Source organism: Polyergus mexicanus, unplaced genomic scaffold (genome assembly GCF_030449975.1).
Source record: "Polyergus mexicanus isolate NDT 795.1 unplaced genomic scaffold, iyPolMexi1.0 SCAF_1, whole genome shotgun sequence".
NCBI lineage: Eukaryota > Metazoa > Arthropoda > Insecta > Hymenoptera > Formicidae > Polyergus > Polyergus mexicanus.
In genome coordinates, this window is record NW_027223321.1 from 5,610,257 (window position 1) to 5,620,864 (window position 10,608).

At 37.1% G+C, this 10,608-nt stretch overlaps 1 protein-coding gene across 2 annotated transcripts in view; it reads left to right on the forward strand.

Moving 5' to 3' along the window:
* LOC138933338 (rho GTPase-activating protein gacZ) overlaps nucleotides 1-10,608 on the forward strand; it is a 95,808-nt gene that overhangs the window by 82,528 nt on the left and 2,672 nt on the right. For both annotated transcript variants that reach the window (XM_070295959.1, XM_070295956.1), the window contains exons 3-8: nucleotides 1,120-1,596; nucleotides 5,004-5,413; nucleotides 8,141-8,635; nucleotides 8,751-9,102; nucleotides 9,179-10,008; nucleotides 10,257-10,426. In XM_070295959.1, the coding sequence (XP_070152060.1) occupies nucleotides 1,120-1,596; nucleotides 5,004-5,413; nucleotides 8,141-8,635; nucleotides 8,751-9,102; nucleotides 9,179-10,008; nucleotides 10,257-10,426 (2,734 nt within the window). The remainder of the gene's footprint in view (nucleotides 1-1,119; nucleotides 1,597-5,003; nucleotides 5,414-8,140; nucleotides 8,636-8,750; nucleotides 9,103-9,178; nucleotides 10,009-10,256; nucleotides 10,427-10,608) is intronic.

The following is a 10,608-nucleotide window of genomic DNA, read 5'->3' on the forward strand; positions in this document are numbered from 1 at the left end:
CCGCGATCGTTGCAAGACTTTCGAAGTATGTTTGAAAAGCGCACGTTCGCCGGATTCATCGTCATTATCGGCAAACTAGTTGGCGAAGTGCTTCCCCTTATTTTCCTACTGCTTGCCAGCGTTTGCTCGTTACGCTCGTCCGCGCTTTCCCCGCTAAAAGATCCTTACGTCGGCACTTTTCCCATGGTAGGGGCGGCCAGGGCACGTCGACGCTTATCGTTAAGGCGGATAGAAAAAGAATTTAGTATTCTTTACCCGGCACACCCTGGTGGCAGGCAAGGGTCACCCTCGTTCTCGCGTCATCCGTTGCAGTATCTTCGGGCTTTATGCAGTCTGCGGCTGGCTGCCTTATCGAGACTGCACGTTACGGAGGAAGCGTTGAAAATTTATGAATTCGCGTTACACATAAATTTTCTTCTTTTATTGTGCATCTTCCGTATTATTATTCTACGCGGAATTTCCCTACAAGTTATTATTAACACATTTGGTAATTTTTTGGTTTAAATTCGTAAGATATGATTATAAATATATATTTGATACGAAGAATAAAAATCTTTTCTAAATCTCCTTTTTAATAAAAATATTTTTTTTTTTTTTTTTTTATTATACCAAACATTCTTGATTCATAAATTATTTGAATCGATATTTTTATAAATTTTTTTATCTAAATAATTAATAATTTTATGGCAAGTCTCAATATTTATTATAATTTATTATATTATTTATTACTTATTTATTTATTTTATTATTTATTATTTAATTTTAATTTATTATTTATTATATTATTTATTATATAATTTATTATTTATTATATTATTTATTATAATTTATTATAATGAGGTAGTATATAGAATGATCAATATTATTATTAAAAAGTTTGCAAAATATACAGAAAAATAATTTTATAAAAGTGGTCTGCATTTTTCACGTATTTATTAGACTTATATATATATATATATATATATATATATATATATATATATACGAACTAAAAGATGTTTTTTTTTTTTTTTTTTTTTTTTTTTTTTTTTTTTTTTTTTTACTGAAAAATTCGACATGTCAGGAAAAAATGAAAATCGCGATTACGCATTTACAGAGAAATCTTAATCTTCTTCTCAGGTACATCCGATAGACTCACCGACGAAGAACGTGGACGGTATCCGGTTGCACGGGGGCGGCTACGGGGCGACCGTGACCACCTCGTCCGGCACTTCCGGCGGTACCGCCGGAAGCGTGAGCCTCTCCTCGCCGGAGAGCGCGTACTCGACCGGCTACTCGACCGACGGCACCTCGCCCGGCACCAGTTTCCCGCCCGAATACTACATCAACATCAGGACTGGCACTCACTACTTCCAGAGCAGCGATAACGGCGGTGCGAACACCGCCACTACCACCGCCACCACCACCACCATCACCAATAACAATAACAACAATAGCAAGATCAGGACGAAGAGGTCGCCGGGCGAGCCCGGGGATTTACTACCGGGTGTATCGGGAAATGGAAGAGTCGAAGACAGGGGACAGTCATCAGCTAGCACGACGAACATGACCAGGGATAATGGTCAGCCGGAAGTACGAACCAGCGCGCTACACAAAGTAAGCGCATAAATTACAGAGTTATATAATAGAGATCTGGAATTGATAATAGAATTATAATTGACATGTGTGATTGACATTTTGCAACCAGAAATATTAATTTAAAAATAATTGCAAATTTTTAATTCATATGTATATAAAATGTTAGAAAAGATTAATTACAATATAATATTTTTTTATAACTACGATTACAGTTACTCAATGATTTCTTCTATTGTCTTAGAATATATATTATTATAAAATCAGGATATCTACTCTTTGGAAAAACTTGAAGTTCTCAAGGATTTCGTTTTTACCTTGAAAAATCAGGGGATTCTCATGGAATTTTATTCGGACTGAGGGAATTTTTTCAAAAATTCACTCTTTGATCAATTTGTTCTTATATTGCAAATATCGACAATCTAGTCAATGATTGTGAATTATATATTTTAAATATATTATAAATATATATTCTTTTCTCTTTGATTATATATTCATTGTTATAGCAAGAAATACTGAATACAGAATACCGAGTACACATTTTTTTTATTATAATTCTTACAATTAATGATGGAAAAGGAAAATATTTTGCAAATAAAAAATGCTTATCTTACAAAAATCATTCAGTTTTTTTCAGTACATTTTCAAATTTAATATTTAAAAATTAAATGATTTATATTTTTCCTTTATATGAGTGAAAAGTATTAGAAAACACAAGAAAAAAAACTTGTTTTAAAAAGTTCCATCTAAAAATTCGCTAATTTTACCTGCAATTTTGAACAAATTATCTGAAAAATCAGCGAATTTTTTTACAAGCTTTGGATAGACACTGAAAACGTTTCGTTTACGCATCGAAGATGCTTAGTCTCTTGACAAGTCTTGTCTCAAATATGTCAATTTTAAGAGAGAGATTCGAAATATTCTTGAGAATTAAGAAAATTAGAAAAAAATCATTTTTTAATACACGATGATTTTTCTTGATAAAATTTCAATTCAGGTCTTTTTTTTACAAGCTTTAAATAGACACCCTGAAAACGTTTCGTTTACGCATCGAAGATGCTTAGTCTCTTGACAAGTCTTGTCTCAAATATGTCAATTTTAAGAGAGAGATTCGAAATATTCTTGAGAATTAAGAAAATTAGAAAAAAATCATTTTTTAATACACGATGATTTTTCTTGATAAAATTTCAATTCAGGTCTTTTTTTTACAATCTTTGAATAGACACCCTGAAAACGTTTCGTTTACGCATCGAAGATGCTTAGTGTCTCTTGACAAGTCTTGTCTCAAATATGTCAATTTTAAGAGAGAGATTCGAAATATTCTTGAGAATTAAGAAAATTAGAAAAAAATCATTTTTTAATACACGATGACTTTTCTTGATAAAATTTCAATTCAGGTCTTTTTTTTACAAGCTTTGAATAGACACCCTGAAAACGTTTCGTTTACGCATCGAAGATGCTTAGTGTCTCTTGACAAGTCTTGTCTCAAATATGTCAATTTTAAGAGAGAGATTCGAAATATTCTTGAGAATGAAGAAATTTAGAAAAAATTGATTACGTTACGATTTTTCTTGATAAAATTTCAATTGAGATGTTGGTTATGGAACGTTAAAGAAGCGTGCACTATCGCAAAGTTTCGAGATGCCTCGACATAACGTATTCACACAAGATGTGGCTCATCTGTCAAACGCTACGCGTTCCTTTCAACCTCTCTCAAATAGTTTATAGGCCGAAAGCAAATGCGCTTCTCGAGTTCGTCGCACGAGTTGGTCGTCGTTTCGCTTAAACACACCCCCGCGCGCGACGTGTCTCGAGGGTGCATTTGTTCGCTGACGGAGTCTTTGAAGCCGACGAGTTCAACGACATCCGGCCTCTTTCGTCAAGCAGGAAGTATACATTTTGGAGTAGCGTTTATCGCCGCGGCTTATGAATTCCTTTCGACAAATTTAACGCGAAACGCGAGTTTGTCTGTGAGGCAACAACAGAAGCGGCCGTTCCCTTCGTGGAACACGTGCTGCAATTTGTCAGAGAATGATATTTATTAACCGCATTGTTGTACTCCTCCAGAAGGATGCGGCGCGAACGGAGTGAGGAATTCTAGAAACGTTGCTCCAGCTCGTGCTTTTTTTCTCAAGATTCCTTCTCTCGAGTTACGCGACTCGACAGGGCGGATGTATTATTGTCGCGAAGAACGTGCGCCAGAATATCGGGAGTTAATGGTCGACGGGAGTGAAAAATGAATCTTCCCTCCTCTCCAGGCTGTGATCGATTGCGTGTTGCACACCGTGTCAGCGACCCTCGTTTCGGTACAATGGAGAGAGGAACGATCGAGTTTGCGATCTAGATTGACGGTAAAAGCGAGAATGCGCGAACAGAATGACAAATACAATATAAAGGCACGACTCTAAACAGAGAATGAATTTTCGAGCGAGGCGAACATTCTTTTTTCACAACGTGACAGGAGACTCATCAAGTAAAGATTAATTCGTATAACGTATATTTTAGCAGAGAAAATTCTATTAAACTCGAAATTCTATTATTAGACTCTTTTAATTCGAAATGCAATCTAAATTGAACGGTACAGATGGTTTTTCTCGTCTTAACAATAGTGCTCTCGATTCCCGCAATGTTTCTATTAAAATCAATTACTATTTTCATTTCATTATCTGTAACGATTCCCATGAAACATGCACCATCTAATTAAATGATAATTAGGGTTGCACGAGATATCAAGACTAGTCTCGACATTATCTTGTCTCGTCTCGAAATTCAAGACAAGATTTTTAATTAGTTATCAAGATAACATCAAGACTAACATTGTCAAGATTATTGATTTTAAAAAAAGCTAAAATACATATATTTGTGTAAATAAAATGAAAAAAAAAACGCTATATTATACAAACTTAAAAAAATTTTATTTAATAAATAAAGATATTTATATTAACAAAAATTTAGAAATAATTGATACAATAAACAATATAAAATTTTCCACGGTTATTTAGTTTGTTAAAATTATTATAATAGTGTTTTGGGAAATTATTATATATTATAAAGATTATATATGTTAAATATTATTTTAAATAATTATTCAGTATTAGATAAAAATCGTTAATAAAATCGAGATAAGACAATACAAGACGAGAGCTTTGCTACAAGATTCATTCGAGATTTAAATTTCCGAAAATTTTCAATACCAATACCAATATTTTAACGAATATTATCTTGTTTTAAATCTTGTGCAATCCTAATGACAATCAACCAGTTTCACTAACGTGAGTTAATTTTAAACATAATCTTAAAAAATCTATCTTTCTCTTTCTTGCTAGTTGTCCTAGATAAAAAGTGACATCAATCACGATCGTAATCGACGAAACCAATTTTATAAAGCCTAATATAATGCAAAAGCTTCTCCCTTCGTTCCATCATAGAACACGGAAACGAATCATAATCAGAGGCAGCAACAGCAGGCGCAGCAACCGAGGCAGCAGCAAGGGAGCTCGCATCGTCGAACGGAGTCGTTTTCGGCCGACTCGTCGAGGAACAACCTGCCCGTACCGTCGTCAATACCGCCGCCGTTGGTTTCACCATCGGTGCAATCGCCCCGCGAACGTTCCCGCATCCGGACGAATCCGTGGCTATCGGCGAACTCGTCCGGTTCCACCACCAATGGCCTGAAGTCGCGACACGCCCGGGACGAGAGCAGCAGCAGCAGCTCCGGCTTGAAGCTCACGGAATCATCGGGCAGTGCCAGCGACGTCAACCTGAATCTCAACAACAGCAGGGAGTCTCAGGGTAAAAGGGAGCATCGTCAGGAGAGCCTCAGCGCGGGTCGAAGCCCGTAAGAGTGTGATATTTTTTTCTTATACACGTTGCAGGCGTAATACAAAATCAGGCATTTTAAGCCCTGCGTGCAATAGAGATAATATTAGGAAAAATATAAAATATTAAATATCAAGAGGAACAATTTGGAATTATTTTACTTCAAACAAGGAATGGATTAATTTTTTCTAATTTTTATTTTTTTATTACATTATACGTTAATCCATTCCGTTTCCTTGTTTGAAATAAAATAATTCCAAATTACTCCTCCTGATATTTAATATTTTATTCCTATTCCTAATATTTTCTCTATTGTACGCAGGGCCTTACAGTAAGCCGGCGTAACGAGAATTTTTTATAGTTTTATAGTTAAAAAGTATTAGTTTCATTTTATAATACACACACACACACACATATGCCGTATTATATATTATGTAACTTAATATTAATGTCGAGAAAGGGCGAGAAAGCCCTAATACCCGTATTCATAGTCCGTTCTTGAGGGATAAGGATTCCTTGTTCCTCGTTCCACGTTTCATAAACTTTCCTTGACCGAACAAGGAATCTTATTGGCTCCCTTATCTCAAGGAAGGTCACGAGCTTCCTTGAGGAGTGATGCGACCTTTTTAGCAGACGATACGCAGAATATAACCAAATATAACCTCCAAAAGTTAGTTTCGTTACATTTGTGGTTTTGTGGTTATTTGTTGTCGCGCTCTCAAACTGAAAGTGTATAAAGGAAAAAGGGATAATGGACAATGAATTTTTAAATGATTCTGACGATGGATTTGAAGACGAAAATCCAGAGAATCGGATTCTGTGGCGGATTCCGAAAAGATACATTCGCGATTGGGAAAATCCCGTGGAATTTTTCGAAGATACGAAAAAGTTTTCATATGTATTATATGAAATTAGTTGCAGGCAGCATAAAACGGTGCTGCCTCCAGTCGGTCGCTAAAAATCCCTAAAATATTCCTTCCTTCCGAAAGGGAGACTCGAGGTCCATCTATGAAACAAGGTGGCCTTGCAGATTCAAGGAATCCTTCATGGAGGCTTCCTCCGTCCTTAAAATAAGAAAGGACTATGAATACGGGTATAAAACTCTCGTTATTCTCGCCGACTTATTGTAAAATGTCCAGGCATTTTATAAAATGTCTAATTTTGTATTGCCTGCAACATATACAAAGTGATGTATGATCAGTAACTACAATTCTGAAAATCGTGCAAATTAAAAAGTTGCACATTGCTTCCTCAGCATTTTATTTCGCTCACAAAGCTCTTCTTCTGAGCAAGCGAGTTTTTCAATTTTGGCTTCCTCATAGGGAAAGCTTTGTGAACCAATTAAAAAGATAAAGAATCATGGGCGCAATTTCAACCCGATGTTGGCTTTAGGAGTTCATTGGCAGACCGGCATCGAACCAACGTACGTCCATGTTTCCAATGTTGGCAAATCCCATCTAGGATATTACAAAATATTTTTTCTTTAATTGGGAAATTTACATTTAAAAAAAAATTTAAATTCAAATTCAAAATTAAAAAAAAAAAAAAAAGAATCTTAAATAAAAATAAAAAAATAAACCCTTTCACCAATTCTCATTCAAATTCCATGTCAATCATCATTTAATAATACTCTATTCATGTTAAAAAAATTCAGCCCGATATCTCGAAATTTGCGGAAGTTAGAGCGCTTGCACAGACATTTTTTGAAAAATTGAATTTGAACACTGTATGAATCTTTATAAAAATGACAGTAAATAAAAGCTTCCTCCGTGAGGAAGTAAATAAAGAAGCAAAAAAAAAAAAAAAAATGTAATCAGATTAAATATCAATTAAATTAAAAAATAACTATAACGACAATTAATTAAATATTGAGAGAGATGATCTGCTCGTCGTAAAAATAGAAAATGCAAAAATTAAAAGTGATTAAATAAAGAAAATAAAAATTTCATGTGATTCTATAGCTGTATCGTTGATCTCGGAATCAATCCGATTTTTCGTAGGAGAAACTTTTAATTGCACAAGTTGCTGGCTGTCGGAAAGCGTTTCGCGGTCGTCTTTCTTTCCCCAAATCTATTGACTTTTCTACTCTTCCATTCCGATCGTGGTAGGAGCGATATACTTGAAGGAAAAGTTAACGGTTAGAAAAGTTTGCGAGACAAGAAAAAAAGCAGGAAATGAAACCAATTTTATTCGCCAATCTCGAGTACAACGAGACTTGTATTAGATGCTGATTTTAAATGAAACGCACACATCTTAAATTTAATTTTTAAATCTCGCAATCAATTTCGGATTACATATTACGCGTGATGTCATCAATCGATAATTATAATCAGCAATACGATCATTATAATCAGCAGATTACGCGTGTACTTTATTATAATTGTACATTTATAATTTTGCACATTCGCTTAAAATCGTATTTTGCGTATCATTACACATTCTGTATGGAAATAAATATCGCGCGATTGCATAAATTATCAGTGCACGAGTATCATTGCATTATGATCTGTTCATATAGTTCAATGCATCGAGCGTATCTAAATAAAATTCTTGTACAACCGCAAGAGATAAAATTTTTAATTATTAAAATAACAATTTTCAATCTTTATTCTTTTATAAGTGACTTTACACACTCTCGAGGGGACACACGATTTATAAATAAAAAACTAAGCTGGATAAATTAAAAATAAAAATAACTACTAAATTAAAAATAAAACGAATAAAGATAAGAGTCGTATCTTTGCAGGATCAATCAAAACTGGAGGATTACATCGGGCATGGATCTTCGACCCAAGATTCCTCTATCTTTGCAACGACGAGCCAGCAGCAGTAGCTCCTCGGCGTCCTCGGTAACGCGAAGCGCGCGTTCGTCAGAGGACGACATTACTCTGAACGAGATGATGGGCAAGTTTGACGAGAGCTACGTGTACGAGAAGGAAACGGACATCCTGTCGGACAGCGATCCGACCGACTGCGAGGATTACATCGACTCGCTGTCGGACATCGATACCGGCCAGGACGGCGGCGACGAGAACGATCCATTCGAGAACGACGAGCTCGATTACATCGACAACGGCTCATTTCTCGATCTGGACAACCTGGAGTGCGATGGTGCCGGTCATTTCCCCAATACCGGCCATTGTACCTACTTTGCCTTTACAAGCGAATTGAACAGGCGCGGCACCAGACTCCGCGACTCCATTCTCAAGCGCAGGAACAAGGATGAGATCGGCTCTCAGAGGTGAGCTTCTTGAAAGCTTTCTCCTAAATTACCAAGATCTATTTCCTTTCTTGTCATTTTCCATCTGTGAGATGATACTTGGATTATCTATCATCTATCTTTGTTATATTGCCAGAAATGCGAATGCGAGAGCCAACGCGAAAAGACAGAGCGCGCGACACAAGAAAACGGATGACAAGCAGAGCGAGAAACGCAAGAAGAGGATATCGCAGCGTCGCAAACCTGCTCTAGACAGATGCGACGACGAGACAGCGAATTTGAATCGCGTGCTGGTGGAGAGGATGCTACTGAAGAATTCAGGATTCAATCAGGGCAGCAGAAGCGTGGGCGGCACACCGATGTGCCTGCGACGCAGGAAGCACGACGTCAACAAGAATCTCTCACCGACCAGGGTGAACGATAACTCATCCGTCGTCGTCAGACCCTCCGTGATCGAGAATGAGATCGTGAAGAGGCGATCAAACTCGGTAAGATCCAAAAATTCCTAGAATTATATGTGCCTTATTTAAGGTGTTAGATTATATTATCTTGTTTCTTTTCAAGGTGAGCTACGTAAACGGCAACATAGTACGGCGCCATGTAGCCGGCAATACGTACATGACTACATTCGCGTCGGAGATCGCACTGATCGAAGCGGATAAAGAGGCCGATCGTAAATATCGTGAACTCATTTTGGAGGCGGAGAACATTCTCGTGAGCATGCAGAAGCACCAGAACCCGTCACTGTGCATACCATCGCCATCTCGCAAACTGCACAACGGTCTCGCGAACAAGCGCGTCGAGCTTATCAAGAATACGGAGTTGAATATTGAGTTGGCGCTATCGAAGAGCCGCAATTCCCAGCCGGAATTACAAAGCGGTAACATTCGGGATCTGGAGCATACTAGTCCGAAACGGCAATTCACTCAGCCGTGTTCACCGATCCACCGATTCATGGAGAGAAACTCGCCGGCTGGAACTTTCGCACCGAAGGAGCCTTCTCCGCCCGCCTTTCGACAACATGAATTGTCTAAGTGTCCGGATTCGCCGGCAATGTTGCGCAGGACGACACCCCAGAACTCACCCAGTAGAAGCCTGATACATCACCAGATACATCGGACACGCAATGGTGGTGATCCAGAACCCAAGGAATGCAACAGGTCGCCTCGATTTGCTTTGAACTGCAACGGCGGATCGAGAGTGGAAGCGATGGACATGAAGAACTCCCATGGGGATAAGATGCACGCGAATGGGATGAGTTCCTCTCTCGCCGGAGGTAGGAAGGAGTTTCGCGCCGTGAGAGAATCGGCAAAGGAGGAAGGTGTGACGTCCAGCTCGTCGGATTCCGAGGAGAAATGTGACGTAAGACGAAGGGCTCCGTTGATGACTTTCAGGTTAATAACTATTTAATGAAATCTTGAACGATTTTCGAACTGTAATTTAGTTGAAAATTGAAAATATTTTCTTTAGATTTAAAGCTATTCATTAGTTTTGGAAGAAATTTATCTGAAAAGATTAGAAAGCAATCTTCTTTATTTTATCATGAAATTATTAATTTGTTCTAACAAAAAAAAAATGAATTTCTAAAGTATAATAAATACAGGTGATCATTGATTATTTGTAACAAAGAAATGCCTTGTAGGTCAATCGACATGGGTCCCATTAAAGAAGGTTCTTCTTATTGTCCGCAAAGCGAACCGGTGAAAAGGAAGGTGTACGCCGGAAGCGCAACATATGGCAGAATACAAAAGACACTGGGCGAGCATATTATGCTGAGAAACTCTGACGGCGATACAGCGACCGATGATACTGGTAGATATTTCTCTTATATCTACTTCTTTCATAACACTCTTGAAGAAACACTTCCTTTTCTTTTTATGATATTAAATTGTATTATACAATAATAGATATATTAGATATTTTAATATGTAATTCTAAATCTCGTTTCATTTGATTTGATTCACAACAAAACAGTAATAATAAAAAGATCGCGT